The sequence below is a fragment of the Rhinoderma darwinii genome, chromosome 3 (assembly GCF_050947455.1).
Source record: "Rhinoderma darwinii isolate aRhiDar2 chromosome 3, aRhiDar2.hap1, whole genome shotgun sequence".
In the NCBI taxonomy this organism is placed as follows: domain Eukaryota; kingdom Metazoa; phylum Chordata; class Amphibia; order Anura; family Rhinodermatidae; genus Rhinoderma; species Rhinoderma darwinii.
In genome coordinates, this window is record NC_134689.1 from 57404508 (window position 1) to 57432147 (window position 27640).

Consider the following 27640-nt stretch of genomic DNA (forward strand, 5'->3'; position numbering starts at 1 on the left):
CCATCTGCCACGTCAAGTGTCTTCTGCCACGTCAAGTGCCATCTGCCACGTCAAGTGCCATCTGCCACGTCAAGTGCCATCTGCCACATCAAGTGTCTACCGCTCATCGGATACTGCCCTCCACGTCTGGCGCCACTTGCCGCACCTGCCTCCACCTGTGCTGAAGCCACAGCCACCGTCCGGACTAATTCAGGTACCCAAGCATTACTGTCTGCTATTTTACTTTCTCATAGACTGTGACCTGGTCAGCTGCCTCCCCGCTACGGCGGAGCGGCCTAGTGGGTCCACAAACCCAGTGTCCGTGACAGTATCTACCTGTGTCTGTCTTGCAAATGGTTCCTTGAGTGTTTTCCAGAGTTCCCATTCCTGCTACCTGTTTCCCGTGCTACCGTGTTCCTGAGCTATACTGAGTTGCTGCCAGAGTTCCACCCGAGCCTAAACCATTGCTACTGTCTGAATTGCCACAGGTACCTTTATCCGAACAATAGACATTGTGTCACGTACTCTCTGCCTGCGGCTCCCTCGGTCTCCAGGACATCGAGAGTTACTCGCTTGGACGTCGCCTGGCCTGGCAGACTGAGGCAGTCGGCAGCCAATAGGAGCTCAGGAGCGTCAGGCCAATCAAAGCCTGGCTGATGTTCCTGAGCTCCCGTCCTCTCCTTATTTAGTTCAGCGTGGGATAGTAGGCCTTTGTCTGTAATTAGAGTTTCCTTGCCTGGTGCTTTCCCATGTTTCAGACTCTCCTGAGCAACTTGCATTTTGACTACCTGTGACCTGACCTCGGCTTGACGTCTGACTTTTGTTTTTTCCACACTCTCCTGGTTTGACCCTGCCTGACTTATTCCGCCTTTTGCGCCCGGACATGTCCGTGGCACAATTGCCCTGCCTTTCCCTCCGTGTCTTCCCAGGTGACCCTTTGTTATTTTGTACTGTCACTGTCTTATCCGTTTGTCAGTTTCACTTGTACCAGTATAGGGAACGCCGCCCAGTTGTGCGCCATCGTTTAGGTCTGGTCATACAAGTAGGCAGGGACAGAGGTTTGGGAAGAACAGGGACCTCACTGTTTACTGTGTATTTGTTCATTACACATTGACTTTGTACTCTGGTCAGCTGTTATACCGCTACGGGTGTACCCACAGATCGTGACGGTTGCCAGGGGCCATCAGGAACAGGCAGAGGTTGGATTAGACCAGCAGGCTTGGAATAGATAGCCTTGTTTTGGCCACAGTTGTTACAAGATGAGACATAGTCCACAACATCTTTAGGCAGCGTGGTCCACCAGTAGTGACAAGAAATAAAGTCCCGAGTCTACAGACACCAGAGTGCCCAGTCAACTTGGAATTATTACCCCAGATGTGCATAACGAACAAAAATTATGCTAGAGAAATAATCCTAGAGGGGTCAATTATATGTTGAGGGTCCTCTTCTGAGACATCTGTCTCAAATGACCGAGATGGTGCATCGGCTATTATATTTTCATCAGCAAGATGCAGGTGAAGTAGGAACTGCAATCTGGTAAGGAACAATGACCATCTGGCTTGACGAGGGTTCAGTAGCTGTGCAGGCTGTAATTAAGTGAGATTTTTGTGATCGGTGTAGATGATAATAGCATGAGCAGCCCCCTCTAGCAGGTGCCCCCACTTTTCAAAGGCTAATTTGATGGCCAGTAACTCACGGTCCCAAATAGAGTAGTTACGTTCTGCAGGAGAAAAGCATTTTGAGAAGAAGCCACAGGATACCGCCTTACCCTTGGAGAAGTGCTCCAGCACCAATGGAAGAAGCGTCAACCTCCATCAAGAACTGCTAAGACACATCCGGATGGTGAAGAACAGAAGCTGTAGTGAAGGCTCTCTTGAGGTACGTGAATGCCGACTCTGCCTCAAGGGTCCAGGCCTTAGCATTGACTCCCTTCTTGGTGAGAGCTGAAATTGGAGCAGTAAGAGAAGAGAAGTTGTGGCCACTCTAAGACGGAATTCACTTTCTCTGGGTCCATCTGGAGTCCACGATGCGAAATTATATATCCCAGACAGAGCAAGGATTTATTTTAGAATACGCAGTTTTCGAGTTTGGCGTAGAGGTTATTCCCCCTCAACCACGACAGGACTTGGTGACCATGCTTCCGATGCATCGTCAGATCAGGTGAGTAAATTATGATGTCATCCAGATATGCCACCACACCGACATACAGTAGATTCCGGAAGATGTTGTTTACGAATTACTGGAGCATTACATAGTCCAAAAGACATCACAAGATATTTGTAGTGACCGTCTCGGGTGTTGAATGCGGCTTCAAAATTGTAACATTTTGCGGATACGGATCAAGTTATAAGCCACGTGTAGATCCAGCTTTGGCTCCACTAATACTGTCGAAGAGCTCAGAAATTAGCGGCAACTGTTTTTTAACAGTGATTTGGTTTAAACCATGGTAGTCAATACATGGCTGGAGAGATCCATCTTTCTTTTTAATGAAGAATTCGACTCCGACTGGAGAGGAAGACTTTCTGATAGACCCCCTCTCGAGGTTCTCCTTGACATGTGCTGACATGGCCTGGGTTTCAGCCAAGGAGAGGGGATAAACTCATCCATGAGGAGGTGAAGCTTCATGGAGCAACTTGATTGGACAATCGTAATCACGATGGGGAGGAAGAACCTCAGCCTCCTTCTTGCTGAAGACATCTGCAAAACAAGCATACTGTGGAGGCAAACCAGGGAGTGACTAAGGCATCGGGGCCAGGACAGGACGAACCTGAGGCAGGCAGTGGTGAAGACATCGGATCCCCACTGGAGAAACTCTCCGGAATGCTAGTCGAAGACAGGAGCGTGTTGGCAAAGCCATGTCAGACCCAACAGGATAGGGTTAATAGCTTTTGACAGGACATAAAAAGCTCTTTGTTCCGAGTGAAGGACTCCCACTTGCAACTACAGAGATTTAGTGATGGAGAGAATTGGATCTGGCAGAGGTTGACCATTTACTGAAGCGACCACCATAGTTTTCTCTAGAGGAATTGTGGGCAAGTGGAGATGGTTTACTAAGGCCTGTTGGATCAAATTCACAGCCACTCTAGAATCCAGATAAGCATAAATAGAGTGTGATTCTTCACAAAAAGAGATTGTCACAGGATCTGATAGTTTGGGAAAGAATTTTGCAGTTGGCATTGATCCACCTATGGTAGTCTCTCCTATCAACCCTAGGTGCTGGAGTTTCCTGGTTTCTGGGGACATTAATGCACAAAATTACCCTTGTGGCCACAGTACAAACATAATCCTGCTGAACGCCTGCGCTGCTGCTACTGGTCAGACAGTCTGAGTCTGTCTACCTGCATAGGCTCTTCAGGGGGAAGAACCGAAGAAAGCAGTAGGGGTCTCTGGAACTTGGGTGCCAGTCTGTAAGGACCTTTGTTCCCGACGAACTTCCAGGGTGCGTTTTGGAATCTCATGTCGATCCATGTAGCCAGAAGAATTAGAGCATCCAAGGTAGACGGGAGGTCATGAACCGCTAGCTCATCTTTTATTTGAGGAGCTCATCCTTGACAAAATGTTGCCACCAAGGCTTTATTAATCCAGGCAAGCTTTGCTGCCAAAGTACAAAACTGGAGAGCCTACTCCCCTACCGTCGATTCCCCTTGAAAGAGAGTCAGAAGAGAGGCAGCTGCAGAAGATGTTCGGTCTGGTTCTTCAAATGCAGTACGAAAAGTCTCCAAAAATAATTGCAAGTTGGAAGATTCCGGCCCCTAACGTTCCCAGATAGGGTTCACATGCTAAGGCTTTGCCAGAGAGGAGGGAGACGAAAAGGGAAACCTTGGTCAAATCAGAGGGGAAAAGATGTGCATGCAACTGGAAATGGATCTTGCACTGATTGATAAAGCCTCTACAGGTTTTTGCATCTCCATTGTAACGAGGTAGAAGTTGCAATGAAATTCCGGTCCCCCAGGACTTACTGGAGTGATAGCGGGTGGAGGAGTAGATGAAGCTGCAACGGAATCGAGATCCAAACGTATGGCAATAGAATTAACTGTTTGTAGAAGCTGATCCTGTCGTGCTCGGAGGTCACCCATGTCCCCTTCAATTAATTGGACCGGCATCCTGGATTTACCAGCGGGATCCATCGCGTGAGCAAACTGTCACAGCTGTGGGGTATGTGGACCCACTGGGCCGCTCCGCCGTAGCGGAGTAGCAGCTGGTCAAATGGAAAGTCAATGACAGACACTAGGAGGAGAGTACCTGGGTAGCTGACTTATGCCAGACTACCGGAAGCAGGCTTGTGCCGGACTGTCGGAAGCTGGCATGTACCGGACTATCGGAAGCGGACTTATGCCAGATTACTCGACTTGAACACAGAAGTCGTCTCGGACATTTGACTTGACATGGACACTGGACATGGATAGTCAAGTCGTCTCGGACACTGGACTTGGCAAGGACATCGAACACGGATAGTCAAGTCGTCTCAGACACTTGACTTTGTCCTACAAAGGTTCCCTAGCTATATCCTGTATCCAGAACCAAACACTGGGAAGACCCAGCATTGCTCAGGCACTGGGGAAAAAGTCAGGATTCCTTTTAAAGGCCAGGATTCTCAGGGATAGATTGGGGATAATGTTACTCGTGCGTGCACTGGCACTTTAAGGCTCGGCACGAGCGCGCATGCATCCTATGGAACAGCCAGGGAGAGGAAGCAGAGAGCACAGCGCGCCGGCATCCCTGGGAAGGTAGATGCCGGCAAAGAGACACAGTCCTTTGACCGCCGATAAGAGGGGGATGCCCAAAAAAAAACGATGCCAGAATTGCTGTTTTTTGGTCACCTTGCCTCCCAAAAAATAGGATAAAAAGTGATCAAAAAGTCGCATGTACCTCAAAATGGTACCAATAAAAACTATAGCTTGTCCCGCAAAAAAATCAGCCCTCATACCGCGACATCTATAAAAAAATAAAATAAGTTAAGACGCCAATAAGTCAGGAAAGAAAAAATATGCAGTTGTACAGGCCTGAAGGGAACGTGTCTTCCGTTTCAAGTGGCGATTTATCAAAGCCCTAAAATTAGGAAAACCAAAAAAGAATACCTATTTATTAGAAGGTCATATAGTCAATATGTATAATTACGCATATGGGACCCCATATATAGCATAAACACCAAAAAATTATCCCTACATGCGGCAATAAGACCAAATCAACCGTATTGTAGAAAATTACAAAAATACTTTATTGAAGACAAACAACACAGTTAGTCAAGGCTCTGTAGATTGTTTTTATGGGTGTTAATTTTTAAAATCAGTACAAAAACATAGACAGTGTTGAATATAATGGCAGGGCAAACAATGGTGATACTATGCATCCCAGATCATTATATATAAAGTATGTACCATGGGTATAACTATACTTGTACCAACATTACACAACCTTTACCTTCAATAGGACCACAAGACATGTATGGTAATAATCATAAGAAAACCATGAGAACCGCATGACACGCATACCAAGACGCACCATGAGCCATTCCACTGCCACAACACTGTCAGAACACCCCAACGCGCGTTTCGCACCTGGCTTCGTCAGGGGTGCTGAATAAGTGTGACAGGGGGATTTAAATAGGAAGTACACAGCTGAAAGTGTGCCTCACTTACTTGTCCATTGGATTTTAGCTGGCGCATGCACGAGGAGAGGCGACGGCGTCCGGAAGTGAGCAGTGCACAACCGCACAGAGCTCAAGTCCATGTTGCGCCGTGGACTACGTCATGAACGGCCCCCACCACGCGCATGCACACAACAACCAAGGACCACCACATCCATCTTGGACAAGGGCAAGGCAGTCGCAATTGCCTATATCCAACGATAGGAAGCGGTATTTATACATGAGCACCATTTAAAACTAGAGGAATGCATTTATAAGACAACAAAGTATTGTGGATAAGAACCTAGTCAGGCATGGAAAATATATGTATAATAACCCGATCATATATTCTGACAAATAGCACTATAATAATATAAGATTGCAAAAGGAGTGTACAGAGGGGGATCCAATGCATGCCTAGGAGCCCACTGTGTACACTCGTAGCAAATAATTTAAGGTGAAATATCACCATATATATATATAGAAATGTATGAACAACCGTCATGCTCGAGCCACATTTTATAGATGGACCAAAGATAGAAGAATTTTTATGTGATAAAAATATGAAAAAATATATATATATGAAAAATATATATATATAAAAATATATAGCCATACATGCATATACACATCCACCGATATGTATATATAAATGCATGCATGCATACATGGAAAATGAGTGAAAAATAATAAAAAGTGCATAAGAAGACCAAATAGGTCAAAAAATGAAGACTGTAATCAGTCAAGTGCTAAATAAATACGTTTACGAGTGCGTTTAGAGCACAAATGTGCAGAAACAATAAACCCCAAAAAATTGTGTGAGAAGACATATGGATAGAAAAAAGCATATGATAATTAAAAACGTGATGAAACAGAGCATCCATCCTTATTACAATGCATTAACAAAATGCCAAAATATCAGGGCAATTCACTCAAGAGAAGAGCATACAATGTCAAAAGCAAAATATCATTATTGCCACCTAATCGAACACCATACAGCAATTAAGTCATGAATAAGCAGGTTAGAAAGAGATCAATCACTGCATCCAAATATTTTCAGATGATGCTGCCTCAAAATCCACATATTCATCAGAACAAGTGATATGACTATCCTCATGCGCGTCCGATATAACCAAGTGAAGTCCGCTCTGAAATTACAAGCAAAAAATAGATTATATAGCCACAAAAATCCTCCCTGCACACAAAAGGATAAAACATAACAGAGGTTGGCACCTACTAGAGATTATTATTACAAAAACGGAGCAAAACTGACCATTTCATTTAACCCCTTAGGGAAAACTGTCTGTAATTTCACAATCCATTTACATTCACGTTGGGCAAGGATTCTCTGAACATTACCCCCTCTATTTCCCAAAGAGATTTTGTCAATTCCTCTGAAAGTGAGAAGTCTCCAATTACCTTGATGGTGATCACGAAAATTACGAGGTATTGTTTTTTTTTCCTTAGTTTTTCAGGATCATCAGTTTTCATAGCTCCCTTTATATCCCTTACATGTTTGAGGATTCTCACACGAAGTTCTCTAGAAGTGAGACCCACATATATTAATCGACATGGAAAATTTGCATAGTAGATCACAGCAGTTGAACGACACGTGATATTGTGACAGATTTTATATTCTCTTTACCCAAAGCTTGTCCCGCAAAAAAATCAGCCCTCATACCGCTACATCTATGAATAAATAAAATAAGTTAAGACGCCAATAAGTCAGGAAAGGAAAAATATGCAGTTGTACAGGCCTGAAGGGAACGTGTCTTCCGTTTCAAGTGGCGATTTATCAAGGCCCTAAAATTAGGAAAACCTGGAAAGGTAGTGCCAAAACATATCTGGTGAAAGCGAGTGTGCCCGTATTAAACCAGGACAACACTTTCCCAGCAAAATTCTCCAAACTGCAAAGGTGCAGAGTGTATACCAATAGCGGCATAAAAAGGGACACCATTTATTCGTGCGACACTGGTCTGTGCATAAAGCATTGCTTCACAGCGTTCCACACATCTATGGATTATTTTATTTTTTTGGGTTTTACCCCGTTGTTATACCACCTTGACCTGATGTACTCTGTCCATTTAAATATGCCCCCACATTATACATTAATTTACCAGTAAAACTCCAAACAAAACTACTACCAAGCAAAATCTGCTCTCCAAAAGCCAAATGGTGCTGCCTTCCTTCTGGGCCCTATACTGAAATGACATATCTAGGGAAAAATGTAAATTTTTACTTTGCACCATCTGCAGCGCAATTATTTGTGAAAAAGACCTGTGTCTTCAAAATGCTCACTACATCCCTTAAGAAACGCCTTGAGTCGTGTAGTTTCCAAAATGGCATCACTTCCCAGGGGTTTGTTTTATTAAATTTACTTCAGAGTCCAGCAATTGTGACCCAATACTTTGGAAGTCGCCAAATTAGGTCTCAATTTCGCAATTTTGCTCTACCACTCCTGAGCCCTGTCGAATGACCAGGCAAAAGATTAGGGCCACATGTAGTGTGTTTCTAGAACCAGGATACACCACATAATTATTAGAGAGCTGTCTTTTCATGTTGGCACAAGCTGGGCACCACATATTTGCATATCTATGGAAAAAATACAATTTTCACTATGCAACATCGAGTGGACACTAATTTTTGGGAAAACACCTGCAGGGTTAACATGCTCACTACACCCCTAGGTAAATGCCTTTCCACTGTTTTGGTCCCACAGGGGCTTTGCAAATGTGTCATAGCACCCAGAAACCAATCCTACAAAATCTGCACTCCAAAAGCCAAATGGCGCTCCTTCTCTTCTGAGCCCTATCGTGTGCTCAAACAACAGTTTATGATCACATATGGGGTGTTGCCGTACTCGGGAGAAATTGCTTTACAAATGTTGGTTGCTTTTTCTCCTTTTATTTGTTGAGAAAATGAAAAATTGTGAGCTAAATCTACGTCTTGTTGGAAAAAAAAAAATAGTTTTTATTTTCACTGCCCAATTCTAATAAAATCTATGAGACACATGTGGGGTCAAAATGGTCACTACACCCCCAGATTAATTCCTCAAGGGTGTATTTTTCTAAATGGAGTCACTTTTGTGGAGTTTCCACTGTATGGGTAACCCTAGGGGCTTGGTGCTGAGAAACCAATGCAGCAAATTCCGCGCTCCAAAAGTCGAATGGCGCGCCTTCCCTTCTGAGCCCTTCCGTGTGCCCAAACAGCAGTTTATGACCACATATGGGGAATTTCCATACTTTTTTTTTTTAATGTTCACATCCAAATTCTAATAAAATCTATGAAACACCTGTGGGGTTAAAATGCTCACTACACCCCTAGATGAATTCCTTGTAGGGTGTAGTTTCCAAAATAGTATTTTTTATTGTAATTCTTTTATTAAAAATTTTGAAAACAAACATACAGATTAAACGGCAAAATATATAATTGAAGTCATAGAACACATCCACATTTTATACAAGCAAAACAGAGCATCATCACTAACTCACATGTTAGCCGGAGACGGTATCATGAATGTGTCAGCATACAGTATGTTCTGAACATGGAGGGGATGAGTTAACTAGAAGGGGAGGGATTATGAGAGAGAGGGGTACAGGATGCCAAATATTATGAGACCTGTAACAATAATAGTTCAGTTATTCAGTTTAATAAATTATGGATGGACATATGATAAACATTATGTACAAATATAATCCATGAGTTATAAAGTATATGATAGTATTAGTAGGCAATCACCGTCTGAGTACTCCACCATTGCAATCAGGGTTGCCAGATTTTTAAAAGGTGGGATGAGAGTGAGATTCCCAATTGCAAAATTTTTCTATTCTGCAAGTTTGTTGAGATTTTTTGAGCCATATTTGAGAGGTTGGTGGATTTTTTCTTAAGCCATTGAAGTGGAATTAACGTTTTAGCTGCTGAAAGCAAATGGGACAATAGATTTTTTTTAGGTGGAGAGTATGAAGTATATGGTCTAGATAGCATTACTATATCAGGCGTTAGAGAAGAGTGTAACACTCCAATATTTTTCAAAGCTTTTTATGGAAGAGCAGTGCCACCATATATGGGATAAGGAACCAGTAGCCGAGTTACACCTTCAGCATAGCTGGTTGTCTGTCAGATTAAAGTGATACAGGAGTTCAGGTGTCCTGTACAACTGGCATAAAAGCTTGAAAGAGTTTTCTTGTAAGCGAGTACGCCTAGAAAAACTGTGAGAGGGATTTTGTATGAATTTCGTGTCAGCGTCTGAAAGGTGTATGTCCAGTTCTTTCTCCCATGATAAAATGTATCTTGACCTTATTGGCTTTTCTTACGTTAGTAGTTTAAGATAAAGCTTAGAGAGTAATTTGGGTATCCGTTTAGTCGTTCGGATGTAGCATTCAAACCAATCGAGATCTTGTTTCGTGGAGAATTTAGTGAGAAAGTTGTCACAATGTTTGTTCAGGTAAGCATGGTGACTGAGACTCAAAGCGCGATTGCCTAAAAACATATTCCACTCGGATGGGGAATGAATCTTTGCTTGAGGGAGTAATTGAGTTAAAGGGATTTTAGACCATTCCTTCCATAAGTTATCGGGGTCAACACATTTCGGGTCCAATGGATGGGTGTATGGAATAATGCTTGAGGGTGCCAGTGAGTACGGGGCACTGACCCAATTCATTAGGGATTTAGTTTTGTGCCACTCAATAGGAGTCATTTGTGTGACATTGCTTAGCGAAGAATTAAGTTGGTTAGTAGTGTTCGAAATCCATAAATAATGGATTCTGTCTGGTCAAAGAAAATACATTTCTACCTCAGCACTCAAGGATCTAGGGGTGGCATGAATCAGATCCAACCATAGACGTCAATGAATAGCTTTGTAATATAATCGGACATCTGGTATGCCTAGTCCACCGCTGCTTCTGGGTAAAGTCAAGAGAGAGAACGCAGGTCTAGGGCGATTGTGTTTCCACAGAAATCTAGAGAATAATTTGTGTATTTCTTTAAAAAATGTTAGGGGTAGCTTGATAGGAACCATAGACAAGACAAATAAAATTATAGGCATAATGTAGGTTTTTAGAACATTCTTTCTGCCTACCCAAGATAGCGGTCATGTCCGTGGCTGTGGGCCGTCAGGTTCAATCTCCTCCTGTTGACCGCAGCCATGGGTCAGTGAGCGCTGGCCCCAGTCTCCTCCTCAGGAGACGCCAGCGATCACTTCCACTCACCTCGGCCGGATCCCGTAGGTTGCGTGTGCACGCTCATGCCCGCTCTTAAAGGGGCAGCGCACGCACCAGAGTTTAATGGAGTATTAGCCCATGAGTGCCCTGGACTATAAGAGGGGTTCAGCCCCTTCCTTCGATGCCTGAGCGTCGTTGTCATACCCTATGTTTTTCTATGCAATGGTCTCTTAGTGTGTTCCTGATCCTGTTACCTGTATCCCGTGCTATCCTGGTCAAATGCCGTGCTGAGCCAAAGTTGTGCTGTGCTGTGTGTGCCTGTCCTGCTTCACCACGTCTGACGTCTGTCTGCTGCCTACTCCCAGCCGCGCCTGCCTTGCTACTGTCCGAGCTGCCACGGGTACCCATTACGAACTATAGACTTTAACCTACGCCATGTTGGCCAGCTGCCATACTGCCAAGAGGGTACGGCCCAGTGGGTCCACGAACTCAACGTGACAGTACGCTCAGGCCTGGTCGATTCAAGACCATGACGACGTCACAGGAGATGCGGGCGGATATACTAGACCTCCGGTCTCGACAGGACCAACTCCTCCAGGCCTTGAACATTCTCGCACGTCGGCAGGAGGCACAAGCTGTCGTTCCTCCTACTACACCTCCTGGCACTGTTGATCCTCAGACTAAACCACCTGGCAGTGTTGACCCGCGTTTTTCTTTGCCGCTTCCTGACCGCTATGACGGAGACGCAGGTACCTGTCGTAGATTTTTTAACCAGTGCCAGATCCACTTCAGCCTGTATACTAGGACATTTTTATCTGATAACACAGGGGTCGCTTTCATCATCTGTCTCCTCACTGGCAAGGCTCATGCATGGGCGAACCCTATCTGGGAGAGACAAGGACCAGAGACCCGTGACTTTCAGGGCTTCCTCCGGATGCATGGTGTTTGAGGAGCCTGGACGGGTCTCATCTGCAGTGGCTTCCTTGATTAACCTACGCCAAGGAGACACCTCCGTGAGCGAGTACGCCATCCACTTCCGCACCCTGGCGGGAGAACTGTTATGGAACAATGAGGCCCTGGTGGCTGCATTCTGGCATTGACTGTCTCTTAAAATTAAGGACGAACTTGCCGCCCGAGATCTGCCGTCTACCCTGGATGACCTCATCCTTCTGTCCGCCCGGATTGATATGCAGATCCGAGAACGCCTCCAAGAGGTTCATTGGGAGGGAGGCCTTCCTAGTCTGGCTCCTACTTTGCAACAACCCCTGCTGTCCTCATATGTCGATCCTCCTAAGGAGTCTGTGATGATGGACCAGTGTAAGCTATCCACCCAGGAGAGACAACGCAGACGCACTTCGGGACTCTGTCTATATTGCGGCCTTGGTGGCCATCTTGTGCGTCTGTGTCCCCAAACATCCCAAAGTCTAGGGTTGCTAGGAGAGACAACCTTGGGTAAGAAAGGACTTCCATCTAAATTGTCCATATCCGTGACCATAGTGTCTGGCGAGAGAACGCATCAGGTCTCTGCGTATCTGCACTCTGGATCCGCTGCTAATTTCATCCGTAGAGACCTGGTGGATCTTCTTCAATTACCCACCACCCCCCTGGAGAGGCCGTTGACGGTTGCATCAGTAAATGGACTTCCTCTGCCAGACCCAATTATAGCTATGACCAAGCCGCTGAGGCTCCAAGTAGGGGCTCTTCACTCCGAACGTCTGTCGTTCTATGTCCTATCCAAAGCCGTTAACCCTGTGTTGCTGGGCCTGCCTTGGCTCCGACTACATGCCCCAGTCCTGGACTAGAATTCTGGGGAGGTTCTCCAGTGGGGCCCTGAATGTCAAAGCCGATGCCTGGTACAGATTAGTTCGGCTCAGCCTTCGCTGCCTCGGTCATTGGCAGGATTGCTGGGTCATTATGCTGCATTTTCGGACGTCTTCAGCAAGAGGGAGGCGCAGACATTGCCTCCACACCGGGCGTATGACTGCCCTATCGAGCTGATTCCTGGTGCATCCCTTCCCCGTGGTAGGGTATATCCTCTCTCCTCCTTGCCTGAGACTCTGTCCATGTCCACCTATGTGAAGGAGAACTTGGAGAGGGGCTTCATACGGAAGTCTTCCTCCCCGGGAGGAGGAGCCGGGTACTTTTTCGTCAAAAAGGATGGTTCTTTCCGTCCTTGTATTGGCTATCGAGGTCTCAACCAGATCACGGTGAAAAACAAATATCCTTTGCCACTAATCTCAGAACTGTTTGATCGTATACGTGGTGCCAAGATTTTTTCAAAACTAGACCTGCGTGGGGCTTACAACATAGTCCGCATTTACCAGGGTATCAAATGGAAGACTGCATTTAACACCTGTGATGGACACTATGAATATCTAGTAATGCCCTGTGCTCCCGCAGTCTTCCAGGAGTTCGTTAATGACATTTTCCGTGACTTCTATGTTTGTGTAGTAGTCTATCTTGATGATATCTTGATTTTTTTTCTCCAGATCCTATGACGCATCAGAGACATGTCCGTCAAGTTTTGCTGCGGTTAAGGGAGAATCGTCTGTACGCTAAGTTGGAGAAGTGCGTGGTTGAAAAATATGCTCTACCCTTCCTGGGCTACATCGTCTCAAATCGAGGTCTCGAGATCGATCCTGAAAAGGTAAAGTCTGTCCTGGAGTGACCACGCCCTCAAGGCTTGAGGACCATACAGCGCTTTCTGGGATTCGCCAATATTTACAGACCGTTTATTCCAAACTTCTTCTCGCTGATTTCTCCTATCTCTAACTTCACTAAGAAGGGCATGAATGCCAAGGTGTGGACTCCTGAGGCAGAGTCCGCATTCAATAGCCTGAAGAGTGCCTTCATGTCAGCCTCCATCATCCAGATGTCTCTCTACAGTTCTCGTTGGAGGTGGACGCATTTTCTGTCGGTGCTGATGCACTCCTGTTCCAGAGAGGCTCCAAGGGCAAGTCAATGGTATGTGGATATTTTTCTAAGCTCTTCTCTTCCACAGAACGCAACTACTCGATTAGGGATCGGGAGTTACTGGCCATCAAATTGACTCTGGAGGAGTGGAGACATCTACTAGAGGGTGCAGCTCATCCCATCCTGATTTTTACAGACCATAAGAACCTCACCTATCTTCAGACGGCCCAACGGCTGAACCCTCGTCAGGCCAGGTGGTCACTGTTCTTTACTGGGTTGAGCTCCATTATCGCCCGGCCGACAAGAATGTGAGGGCCGATGCCTTGTCCAGGTCTTTCGAGACAGAAGACACCATGGAAATTCCACAGAACATTATTTATCCGTCTTGCATTGTATCTGTCAATCCCCTGCAAGTTGGGGACATTCCTCCAGGGAGGACTTTTGTGCGCCCGGCTGACCGTGGAAGAATCCTCCGCTGGAGACACTCCTCTAGACTGGCAAGTCACGCAGGGGCCCATAAGACCCTGGATCTGATTGCTCGTCATTTCTGGTGGCCCACGCTGCCCAAGGACATTACGAACCTTGTTCCTTCCTGTTCAGTATGTGCAGCCAACAAGGTCGCTCACTCCAGACATGCTGGCCTGCTCCAGCCATTGCCTGTGCCCAATGCTCCATGGCAGCATATAGCTATGGACTTTATTACTGACCTGCCTCTCTGCCGGATGCTTCAAAGATGGCCCACTTCGTTCCTCTGACTGGTCTTCCTTCTGCTCCTCAGCTGGCCAAGCTGTTCATCCAACACATCTTCCGCCTGCACGGCTTGCCGCAGCATATTGTATCTAATCGGGGGGTTCAGTTCACCTCGAAGTTTTGGAGAGCCCTCTGCGGACTCCTAGGTATAAAGTTGGACTTTTCCTCAGCCTACCATCCTCAGTCCAATGGTCAGGTAAAGAGGATCAATAAGATCTTGGAGAACTACCTACGCCACTTCATCTCCAAGCAACATGATGACTGGGTGTAGTTGCTACCGTGGGCTGAGTTGTCTTACAATAATCACACCAGCGAGTCCACACAGAAGACACCGTTCTTTATTGTCTATGGCCAACACCCACAAATTCCTCTCCCGGTCCCTGTTACGTCCGAGGTACCAGCTGCTGACACGGCTTTAGGGGACTTACTGCAGATCTGGTAGCAGACTCGATCCTCCATCCTGCTGGCGGTCGACCGCATGAAGCGGAAGGCGGACACAAGGAGAAGAGAACCTCAGAAAATGCTCTCCTAATTCTTGCAATGGATCTCAACGAGACCGCAGATTTCCTTACTGAAGAATCCAACAAAGGATCTAAAGTCACATTAATATCACCACCTACTATGATTCCTTCTATAAACAATTTAAAGGATCTTAACTTATTTAATATCCAAGTATAGACATAGCTGTCTTTATCTTGACTTTTAACGCATTAAATGCACATTAACATTACATTAAATCAATAAATGGCTAGATCCTTTATCTTGACTTTTTCAATGTCTTTTCAATGGTTTTTGTTGTGTGATATCACGCTGCAAGTTATTAGAGTCAACATAAAGATGGCTACATCAGTAGTTTCATCCTAATTTGTGGCATACAAATTACACAACGTAACCAGAGTATTTTTGATCTTGACTTTTAGAAAAATTAACCTGCCTTCCAAGTCTGTTAGTGATTCTACATAAGAAAAAGGTATATTCTTATGGAATGCAATGTGGACTCCTTTACAGGCTGACGTAAGTTGGCAACGGTGGAACCAGTTGGGATATTTAGAATGTATAAATTTGGGTATACAGTTTTTCCTAAAGTGGGTTTCCTAACAAAATATAAGGTTTGAACCTTCTTTCCTAAGTAGTGAAATAATCTGGCTACACTTGTTAGGGGCATTAAAACCTTTAACATTAAATGAGGAGATTCTGATAGTGGCAGTGTTATGTGAGGACATTGCTACAGTACTGAGACATGGAACTAGGACATATCATGAGGTATCCTGAAAACAATGGGGTAACAGTACAAAACTAATAAATACATAAGGTAAGAACATACAGGAAGGAGATACAGTACAGCATCATTACGTTATTAATGTGATGCAGATAGAAATAATTAATGGGGGGAGAGCAAAGGTTCTGATCGGGACAACTGTGGTGCTGCAGACCGCAACTAGAAAAACAACAGGGTCTGTAAATGACCCAATATGGGGTTAGAGGATGTAGTGGGGTGTTCCATCCCCTGAGTACAGTAGTAATGGTACACCCTCTGGTGAATATAGATTGACATAAAGAACAGTAAGATCTTCGCTTCACATGGAAGCCAACCAGAAAGAAATTAACTTACAGTTCAGGGGATAGGATTCACTTCAGTCCTCCAATCAACGTAAGTGAACAGAGAGTTTAGATCGAAACCCAGTTAAGGTTCTAAGCAATCAAGTTGGCGTCGCTTTGTTGATCTGGTTCTTATTTTTCGGTGATGATGGTGTGCCAGGTTTCCGGAATCGGAAGCTGAGGAAGGTCAACTGTGGCATCTAAGGGCATCCAGGAAGGGTTGTCGATCGGTGACAGCTGAAGAAGTTCTCAAGTGCGGTTCAGGTCATCAAGGGACCTAATAGTAATTTGTTTTCCATCTTTCAGGATGGCAAGTCCGAAAGGATACAGCCAACGGTAGATCAATTTCTTTGATTTAAGTAAGTCCAGCAGTGGTTTTAGCTTAAGTCATTTAGCCACTGTAGAGGCGGACAAATCCTGGAAAAGGCTGATTTGTGGACCTTCATAGATAACCAGGGAGTTCTCCCTTGCTTTGATTAAAATGGCTGCTGTATTGACATAGCTTAGGAGGCCACATATGACATCCCTCAGCCTTTTGTCAGTTTTCGGCTGGGGGCGTAATGCACGGTGGACTCTTGCAATCACCACCTCTACAAGGAGTGATTGATTCAGGTGTAGCTGATGGCTTGTGTTGCAAGCTGCTAAGGCTGCTGAGAAGGCCATTGAGGTGCTTTGAACTAGCTCCAAGGCTTCCACTCTGTTGCCTATATGTTTATTATCTGATTTTATGTCAGCCAGTTGCTGTAAACCAGGGCCATAGTTTGTGTTAGGGCTTTCTGGAGAAAAGATCTTGTAATCGGCGCCCCACCTGAGACCGCTAGTTCTGTGTCTGAGTCGTGCATGCTGCGGTCCAAATCCTCTCCCTGCTCTGAGTCAGTGGCGCGAACCTCCGGCATCTCGGAAATGCGCCCCAGAGAGGCCGCAAGTGTCTTTCTAAAAAATGTGTCAAGTTCCCTTTGGTGTTTACGGGTTCCTGGGGTTTGTCGGCTTTTGTCCCTGTTGACCCGGACCATCGTTGTGGTTGTACAGATGTAGCCGTCTTTAACTTGACTTTTAACTGATTATATAAACAATGGCTAGATCCCTTATCTTTACTTTTTAAATCCCTTTTCAATGGCTTTTGTTGTGTGATATCACGCTGCAGCAAGTTATCAGAATCAAGTTAAAGATGGCTACAGCTCTCTGGTAATGGCTAACTGTGGCACAAGTAGAGAGGAGTTTAAATCTCAAACTCCCATCCGGCATGCGGTTAGGCTTCGCCCTCCAAAATGGGTTATTTTTTGGGGTGTTTCCTTTTGTTTTGGCATCACAAGACCTCTTCAAACCTGACATGGTGCCTAAAATAATAAAAAGAAGGCCCCCAAATCCTTTAGGTGCTCCTTTTATTCTGAGGCCTGTGCTTCAGTTCAGTAGCAGATTAGGGCCGCATGTGGGATATTTCTAAAAACTGCAGAATCTGGGCAATAAATATTGAGTTGCGTTTCTTTGGTAAAACCTTCTATATTACAGAAAAAAATGAAGCGGAATCCCCGGCCACAGCGGCCCGTCGGTCGGTGATTTCGCTCCAGGAGAAGTCACTGACTTCACAGTCCATATATGGACAGTGACTTTTCCTGAAGCGGAATCACCGGCCACGGCTGTGTCAGGGACAGCTGTGGCCGGAGATACCGCTTCACGTCCCTGACATCACTGTCCATATGTGGACAGTGAAGTCAGGGACTTCTCCTGGAGCAGAGTTTCCGGCCATTGTCCGTATCAGGATTAGGCCGGATTCACACGAGCGTTGCGTTTTTGCGCGCGCAAACAACGCAGCGTTTTGCGCGCGCAAACACTATTTGACAGCTGCGTGTGTCATCCGTGTCTGATGCGCGGCTGCGTGATTTTCGCGCAGCCGGCATCATAGAGATGAGGCTTGTCGACGCCCGTCACTGTCCAAGGTGCTGAAAGAGCTAAATCTTTCAGCACCCTCGACAGTGAATGCCGAACACAACAGCGAAAAACCTGTTAAAAAAAAGATAAAGTTCCTACTTACCAAGAACTTCCCGGCCGTTGCCTTGGTGACGCGTCCTTGGTGACGCGTCCTTGGTGACGCGCCTCTCTTGACATCGAGCCCCACCTCCCTGGATGACGCGGCAGTCCAAGTGACCGCTGCAGCCTGTGATTGGCTGGAGCTGTCACTTGAACTGAAGTGTCATCCCGGGAGGTCGAACTGCAGGAAGGAGACAGGAGTAATCGGTAAGTTAGAACTTCGTTTTTTTTTACAGGTTCATGTATTTTGGGATCGCAAGTCACTGTCCATGGTGCTGAAACAGTTTAACTCTTTCAGCACCATGCACAGTGAATGTCCCCCGACGTCGCGGACCGGAATTTTGTTTGCCGGGTTCGGCCAAAACGAGTTTGGCCGAACCCGGTGAAGTTAGCTTCGGTTGTCGGGGTTCGCTAATCGCAAAGACACTCCGTTTGGATGTTCGGAAACAGAAAAGCACGTGGTGCTTTTCTGTTTACATTCATCCTTTTGACAGCTGTTGCGCAAACACGCAGTTCGCACGGAAGTGCTTCCGTGCGACATGCGTGGTTTTCACGCACCCATTGACTTCAATGGGTGCGTGATGCGTTGAAAACGCTGAATCAACGGACATGTCGTGAGTTTTTTGCAACGGAGCAACGCTGCGCAAAAAACGCTGCCATGTCTGCACGGCCCCATTGTCTAATATAGCTACGGGCAACGCACGTGAAAATCACGCGCGTTGCACGCGCGTATTTTACGTTCGTCTGAATAAGCCCTTAGGGGACCTCTCCAGGAGAAGTCCCTGATGTCACTGTCCATATATGGATGGTGAAGTCTGAAACTTCTTTTGAAGTGGAATTCCCGGGATTCCGCCCATACAGGGAGCAAAAAAATCTCCTACTTCGCACTGTGAAGAGGAGGAGAAGAGAGCGAGCAGCAGAAAGCACGGCCGTCACTCAGATCACATCCAAGTGGCAGCCGTGCTTTACTCGGGCCTAGAAACTTCTATGGGAGCCGTGCGTCCGGGAGATCGTCCCGAAATAGGGCATGCTCCATTTTTATACAGTAAAATAGGTGAATAGCCCCATTTGGGTTCTATTGTTCCCACTGCGGCCGTGCGACGGCCATTTAAAGAATGGCCGTCACACAGCCAAGGATCCCTGTCGTGTGAATAGGGCTTTTACAATCTGTTCGCAAGCACATTTGCCAGTACCTTATAGTCCGAGTTTAACAGAGATATTGGTCTATACGTGGCTGGGTCAACTGCATCTTTTATAGAATTCATGAGGGAGCCCTGCTCAAATGCAGAATTGAAGACTTCCAATAACTCTGGAACCAATATATCCACGTATTTAACATAAAATTACATGGGGAGCCCATCTGGGCTCTAGGCTTTATTTCTTGGCATGGATTTTAACCCCTTAGTGACCAGTCCATTTTAGGCCCTAATGACCAAGCTATTTTATTCGTTTTTCTATAGTCGCATTCAAAGAGCTATAACTTTTTTATTTTTTCATCTACATAGCTGTATTAGGACTTATTTTTTGCGGGATTAGTTGTACTTTTTAATAGCACCATTTTTGGGTACATATAATTTTTTTATTAACTTTTATTAACTTTATTTGGGGGTATTATAAAAAAAAAAAAACTGAAATTCCACCATTGTTCTATGCGTTTTTAAATTGACGCCATTCACTATGCGACGTAAATAATATGTTACCTTTATTCTATGGGTCGGTACGATTACGGTGATACCACATATGTAGAGGTTTTTTATGTTTTACTACTTTTGCACAATAAAGACACTTTTGAACTAAAATGATTTGTTTTTGCATCGTTGCTTTCCAAGAGCCGTAACTTTTTTATTTTTCCATCAATGTTGTTGATTTTTTGGGCTTGTTTTCTGCGGGACGAGACGTAGTTTTGATTGGTACTGTTTTGGGGTGCATGGGACTTATTGATTGATTTTTATTATGACTTTTTTGGGGGGCAATGGAAAAAAATTGCAATTTCGCCATTGTTTTTTGCGTTTTTTTTTTTACGGTGTTCACCTTGCGGTTTAAATTACATATTAACTTTATTAATGGAGTCATTACGGTCGCGGCAATACCATATATGTGTACTTTTATTTTATTTTTTACACTTTTACTAAATAAAACAACTTTTTATGGAAAAAAATGGTTTTATTTATTTTTTTACGGTAACTTTTATTATTAATCTTTATTTCACATTTATTATTTATTTCATTAGTCCCACTAGGGGACTTTACTGTGCGATCTTCAGATCGCTGCTATAATGCTTTGGTATACTTCGTATACCAGAGCATTATTGCCTGTCAGTGTAAATCTGACAGGCAATCTGTTAGGGCATGCCTCCGGCGCGTCCTAACAGGCATATGTCCAGGGCAGACCTGGGGGTTTTTATCAAGCCCCCGGCTGCCATGACACCCCATCGGAGACCCGCGATGGCATTTGCGGGCCGCCGATGGGTGACAGGGGGAACTCACTCACTCTGTAAACAAAGTTAAATGCCGCGGTCGCTATTGACGGCGGCATTTAACGGGTTAAACGGCCGCGATCTAAGTAAACTTCGATCGCGGGCGTTGGAGCAGGAGCTCAGCTGTCATCAGACAGCAGAGCCCCGGCTCCAGCCTGCACGGGAGACCCGTGCAGGACTTAGACTAGGTGAACGGGAAAAGGCGTCAGCCTAGCCTAAGGCCCCTTAGTGACCAACGTAAAAAGGCGTATTGGTGGTCACTAAGGGGTTAATACGTCTAGAATTTCAGCAGAGGAAAAGGGCAATTCCAGACTCTAGGATTGATCTAAAGGCATTATTGTAAGATGTAATTTCCCAAGTACCTAATTCATGTCATTGCTATTACTATTAAATTCGGACGCATACAACCATGACCTTATTAACCCCTTAACGACCGAGCCATTTTAAATTTTTTCATTTTCGTTTTTCACTCCCCGTTATGGCGTTCAAAGAGCCATAACTTTTTGGTTTTTCAGTCAATGGAGCGGTGTGAGGGCTTATTATTTACGGGAGGAGTTGTAGTTTCTAATGTAGTTTAAAGTACCATATAATGTACTGGGAAACTGGAAAAAAATTCTTTGCAGGTTGAAATTGGAAAACACTGCGATTCCTACATTTTTTTTTTTGTTTTTACGGCTTTCACCATGCGATAAAAATGACAACTTTATTCTGCGGCTCAATACGATTACGGTGATACCAAATTTATATAGGTTTCTTTATATTTTGCTACTTTTAAAAAGAGAGCCATAACTTTTTTATTTTTCCGTGGATTGAGGGGTGTGATGGCTTATTTTTCGCGGGACGAGCTGTTGTTTTTATTGGTACCGATTTTTGGTATGTACAACTTTTTGATCACTTTTTATTACATTTGTTTTTTTGAGCTAAGGTGACCAAAAAACAGTGATTTTGGCGGTTAAATTTTTTTGTTATTTACTGCGTTCACTGTGCGAGTTAAATAATGGTATATTGTAATAGTTCAGACTTTTACAGATGCAGCGATAGCGATTTTGTTTATTTTTACATTTTTTACTTTACTTTAGAGGAAAAATGGGCAAAGGCTTTAAATTATAATTTTTTTTCACTACTAATAACTTTATTAAATTTTTTTTTTTTTTACACCATTTTCTATTTGTCCCTCTAGGGGACTTGAACCAGCGATCGTCAGATCGCTGGTACAATATACTGCCATACTAGTGTATGGCAGTATATCGTCATTTTTACAGGCTTCTGTTAAGTCATGCCAGAGACACGGCTTAACAGAGGCAGACAAAAGGCAGACCCGGGGCCTTCATTAGACCCCCGGGGTGCCATGACAACCACCGGCACTCCCCGATCGCGGTGTGTGGGCGCCAACGAGCTGTCGGAGGGGGGCGCCCAACTCTCTATAATGCCTCAGATGCTGCAGCCGCGATTGATCGCAGCATTTGAGGGGTTAAAAGTCCAGGAATATCGCTGTTCCCGGCTGTTAGTCTAATAGTCTAATATTTCATAACACACTGGTATGCCACCACCCAAATTGGCACTTTTTTAGGGATAGGATATGTCTGTAATATTGTTAATGTGGATGGTGGATGTCATATTGTAGCAAGGGCATTTTGTGTTAACTCAGCTTTCCTATGGCGAGCCACACGGGGGGGGGGGGGGGGGTTGCAAGCCACATGTGGCTCCCAAGCCGCTGGTTGGGGACCACTCCTCTAGACAAAGAAAGTTAAACCCATTACCCAAAGGGTACAATCAATCAGAGTTTTGTTTATTTAATACCATAATACAATGTTAAGCAGCCATTATTGCCAATTCATACATAAATCAAGTAACTATACTTCTCCCACAATTAATCAAGTATACTATATCCAACTGATACCAATTGCCCCAAACAGAGTGCAGTCTTTTTCTGCGACCTATGTAACATTTCTGCAGTAAAACTGCGGTTTAGAAAAAAAATGCTTTTCGAAACCACAGCATTTTTTTGCCACAATAAACTGCAGCGTTTTTTTGCCACAATTTTGTGAAAATTACAGAAAATAACCCCTTCCCGCACGTCCAGGTGAGCACGTCCAGGTGAGCAGTAAGTTTGCGCACCTGGGCGTGCAGTTACGTCCGCGCTTTAACAGTTAATCGCCGCGCGGCGCTACACCGCAGCGGCGGTTAACTGTGCAGGGTGTCTGCCCTGCTCTCCCCGTTGCCGATCAGCGGCCTGTCGCCACTGAAATCGGCAATTAACCCCTTCGATGCGGTGGTCGATTGCGATCACCACATCGAAGAGGTTTACAGCGGATCGGCAGCCCCCCACATGCATTTGCGGGGGCTGGTGATCCTTATCATGGCAACCAGAGGCCAGACAATGACCTCCGGGTTGCCATGTACGGAAGCCTCGGAGGAGCAGCCTCTGGCCGGTCCTCCGATGCTTCCTGTCAGTGTGACTGTTACGTCACAATGACAGTTAGAATACATTACACTACGTGTGTAGTGTAATGTGTTCCAGCAGCGACCAGAGCTGCAAGTCTAAGTGTCCCCTAGTGGGAAAAGTAAAAAAAGTAAAAAAAAGATAATAATGTTTTTAAAAAGTGTAAAAATAAAAGTTAGAAGTGACATAAACAAAGAATGCTTTTTTTCCTATAATAAGTCTTATATTATAGGAAAAAAATTAACACGTTAAAAAAAGTACACATATTTGATATCACCGCGTTTGTAACGACCCCAACTATAAAACTGTAATATTATTTTTCCCGCAAGGTGAACACCGCGAAAAAAATAAACGAAAAACAGTGCCCGAATCACAATTTTTTGGTTACCAACCCTCTCAAAATATACAATAAAAAGTGATAAAAAAGTCGCATGTACGCCAAAATGGTACCAATACAAACTACATCTCGTCCCGCAAAAAACAAGCCCTTACACATCTTTTTTGACTGAAAAATAAAAAAGTTATCGCTCTCAGAATATGGTGACACAAAGAATAATTTATTTTATAAATAAGTGATTTTATTGCACAAACGCTGCAAAACATAAAAAAATTATATACATATGGTATCGCCGTAATCGTACCGACCCGCAGAATAAAGTAAAATGGTAATTTATAGCATAGGGTGAAAACCATAAAAAAACTAATAAAAAACATTGTCAGAATTGATGGTTTTTGGTCACCTTGCTTGCCAAAAAATGGAATAAAACGTGATCCCAAAAATTTCTGGTACCCCAAAATGGTACCAATGAAAACTACAGATTGTCCCACAATGAATAAACCCTCACACAGCTCCGGTGGACAAAAAATAAAAAAAGTTCTGGCTCTCAGAATATGGCGATGCAAAATGTGCAGAGTGTTCCAAAAGCAGATAAGATCGGGCGACATTTATCAGTGCGACACTGGCCACACATCTGCGGATTATTATTTATTTACTGCATTATTATACCCTCTTATTATACCCTGATGTGCCCCGCACAGATAACATATACCCTGATGTTCTCCGCACAGCTTACATATACCCCCACATTATAAACTGAAACACCAGTAAAACCCCAAACAGAACTACTACCAAGCTACATCTGCGCCCCAAAAGCCAAATGCCCCTCCCTCCCTTCTGAGCCCTGCAGCGTGCCTAAACACCAATTTACATCCACAGATATGGCATCGCCACACCTGGGAGAACCCGGTTAATATTTTATGAAGTATTTGTCTTCAGTGGCACAAACTGGGCATAACATGTAGTGCACTAAAATGGCATATGAGTGGAAAATTGTAATTTTCACTCTGCACCATCCGCTGCACATTAACCCCTTCGCGCACCACGACATAGCATGTCTTACTGTGGGGGGTGATGTATGGCGCGTCTCACGTGAAAAATAAAGAATTTAAAACGGCAAAATCGCTGTTTTTTTTGTCACCTTGGTTCTACCAAAAAATGTAATAAAAAGTGCTCAAAAAGTTGTATGTACCAAAAAATGGTACCAATAAAAACGACCGCTCGTCCCTCAATAAATAAGCCCTCATACCGCTCTATTGACTAAAAAATAAAAAAAGTTGTGGCTCTTGGAACGCGGGGAGGAAAAAAATAAAAATGGATCAGTCCAGAAAGGGTTAATTACTTTCTAATGAAAAACCATTTATGACCACACGTGGGGTATTGCCGTACTCGGGAGAAATTGCTTTACAAATGTTGGGCAGCTTTTTTCTCCTTTATCCTGTGTGAAATTGAAAAAATGCAACATTTTAGTAAAAGAAATGTTGATATTCATTTTCACGGCCTAATTCTAATAAATCCTGCAAAATACTTGTGGGGTCTAAATGCTCACTATGTCAAAAGATAGATTCTTTAAGTGGTATAATTTCCACTTTTGGGGGGTTTCCACTGTTTTGGCCTCTCAGGGGCTTTGCAAATGCGTCATGGCACCCAAAAACCATTTCAGCTAAATTTGAGCTCCAAAAGCCAAATAGCGCTCCTTCCCTTCTAAGCCTTGCTGTGGGTCCAAACAGCAGTTTATTACCACATATGGGGTATTTCCGTAATCGGGAGAAATTGTTTTACAAATGTTGGGGTGCTATTTCTCATTTATTCCTTGTAAAAATTAAAAATGGCTACCTTTTTTCAGAAAAAAAGTCAATTTTTACCTTTACAGAATAATTCCAATGAATTCAGCAAAACAACCGTGGGGTCAAAATGCTAACTTTACCCCTAGAAAAATTCCTTGATGAGTGTAGTTTCCAAAATGGGGTCACTTTCCAGGGGTTTCCACTATTTTGTTCCCTCCAGTGCATTTCAAACGCGACATGGCACTGAAAACTATTCCAGCAAAATCAGAATTTCAAAATCCAAATGGTGCTCTTTCCCTTCTGAGTCCTGCTGTGGGTCCAAACAGCAGTTTATTACCACATATGGGGTATTGCTATAATCAGGAGAAATTGCTTTACATATGTTGGGGTGTTTTTTCTCTTTTATTCCTTGAAAAAATTTAAAATTTCTACCTTTTTTCAGAAATAAAGTAGATTTTCATCTTCACAAACTAATTCAAATAAATTTAGCAAAAAAACTGTGGGTTCAAAATGCTGACTATACCCCTAGGTAAATTTCCTGAGGGGTGTAGTTTCCAAAATAAGGTCACTTTTGGGGGTCTTTATGGTTTTGGCCCCACAAGACCTCTTCAAACCTGACATGGTACCTAAAATATATGCAAAAAAAAATTAGGCCCCAAAATCCACTAGGTGCTCCTTTGCTTCTGAGTCCTGTATTTCAGTAAATTAGCGCACTAGGGCCACATGTGGGGTATTTCTAAAAACTGCAGAATCTGGGCAATAAATAATAAGTTACATTTCTCTGGTAAAACCTTCTGTGGTATAGAAAAAATGACTTTTGTAAAAAAAAAAAATGAAATTTGTAACTTTCACCTCTACATTGCTTTAATTCCTGTGAAACGCCTAAAGGGTTAATACACTTTCTGAATGCTGTTTTGAATACTTTGAGGGTGCAGTTTTCAAAATGGGGTGATTTATGGGGACTTTCTAAATATATAAAGCCCTCAAAGCCACTTCAGAACTGAACTGGTCCTTGTAAAAATTGCCTTTTGAAATTTTCTTGAAAATATGAGAAATCGCTGCTAAAGTTCTAAGTCTTGTAACGTCCTAGAAAAATAAAAGAATGTTCAAAAAATGATGCCAAACTAAAGTAGACATATAGGAAATATAAACTGGTAACTATTTTGTGTGGTATTACTATCTGTTTTACAAGCAGATACATTTAAATTTAGAAAAATGCTAATTTTTGCAAATTTTCTCCAAATCTTGGTGTTTTTTACAAATAAATATTGAATTTATCAACCAAATTTTTTTCACTAACCTAAAGTACAATATGTCACGAGAAAACAATCTCAGAATCGCTTGGATAGGTAAAAGCATTCCGGAGTTATTACCACATAAAGTGACACATGTCAGATTTGAAAAATCGGCTTCGTCCTGAAGGCCAAAACAGGCTCAGTCCTGAAGGGGTTAAACACCACAAAATCTGAATTGTAAACGTACCCTTTTTCTCTTCTTTTTTTTTTTATTACCAGGGTTTAAATGAGAATTCAGGCTACCCCTACTGAGGCTCATTTGGCTCAGAACATGTGGCAGTTACCGGATAGTCTTCTCACTGATGATTTATTAGCTTGCAATTTATAATTTTTCTATCCTTGCTGTAAGTGAAATAATCATCTCTGTCTTACTTGTCCTTATAGTGTAAAATTATGAGGGAGGGAGATATCCTTCGCTTCTGATAAGACAGTAGTTGTGTTTCACACTATATTATACTGTATATTTTATTTAGTTGGAAGATCTGAAACAATTAAAGAGGATATGTCTCTATAATTTACTGTCCTATTCGAGGGTAGCATATTATAGGGACAGGTCGGCTGCACTTTTAGACCAAATTGCACACAAAAAATTGAAGAAAGCGGGAAGAGGTGGGGGTAGGACTCCCCTCATGAATACAGTGGACTCAGAGCTATGGGTCCATTGTATTCTGTGTTGGGTACTATTAACCGAATGGCATAGTATTTTTCACAGCACTGTTTATATTACAATTGCATTATCGTTGTTTCTGCTGAGTGCTGAGGGCATTGTAAGTGACATTATTTATACTTTTATACAGAAAGTCGGTTGTGAAAAAGTGATTGGGTCATCAAAAAAGGAAGACAAGTGTGGAGTTTGTGATGGCGATAACTCACATTGCAAAATTGTCAAAGGAACATTTTCAAGAACGCCCAAGAAGCAAGGTAAACTCAATGTAATGTTGTACTGTAAATGCATATCTACTCATTAATTAAACTTATGATGTAAATATATTGGGGGAATTGCGGTACCAAGAAAGGTTATCAAACTTGGGGCTATTCAGTTTAGAAAAAAAATACGGCTTAGGGGCAATCTAATTACAATGTACAAATATATAACTGGACAGTATAGAGATCTTTCTAATGATCTTTTTACACTTAGCCTATAACAAGGACAAGGGGGAATCCTCTATGTCTAGAGGAGAAAAGGTTTCATCACCGTCACAGACGGGGATTCTTTACTGTGAGAGCAGAGAGACTATAGAACTCTCT

General features: G+C 43.6%; 1 protein-coding gene across 1 annotated transcript in view; it reads left to right on the forward strand.

Moving 5' to 3' along the window:
• Positions 1-27640, forward strand: part of LOC142748945 (A disintegrin and metalloproteinase with thrombospondin motifs 2-like) — a 911491-nt gene that overhangs the window by 700699 nt on the left and 183152 nt on the right. The window contains exon 14 of the mRNA XM_075856370.1: positions 27190-27313. Within this exon, the coding sequence (XP_075712485.1) occupies positions 27190-27313 (124 nt within the window). The remainder of the gene's footprint in view (positions 1-27189; positions 27314-27640) is intronic.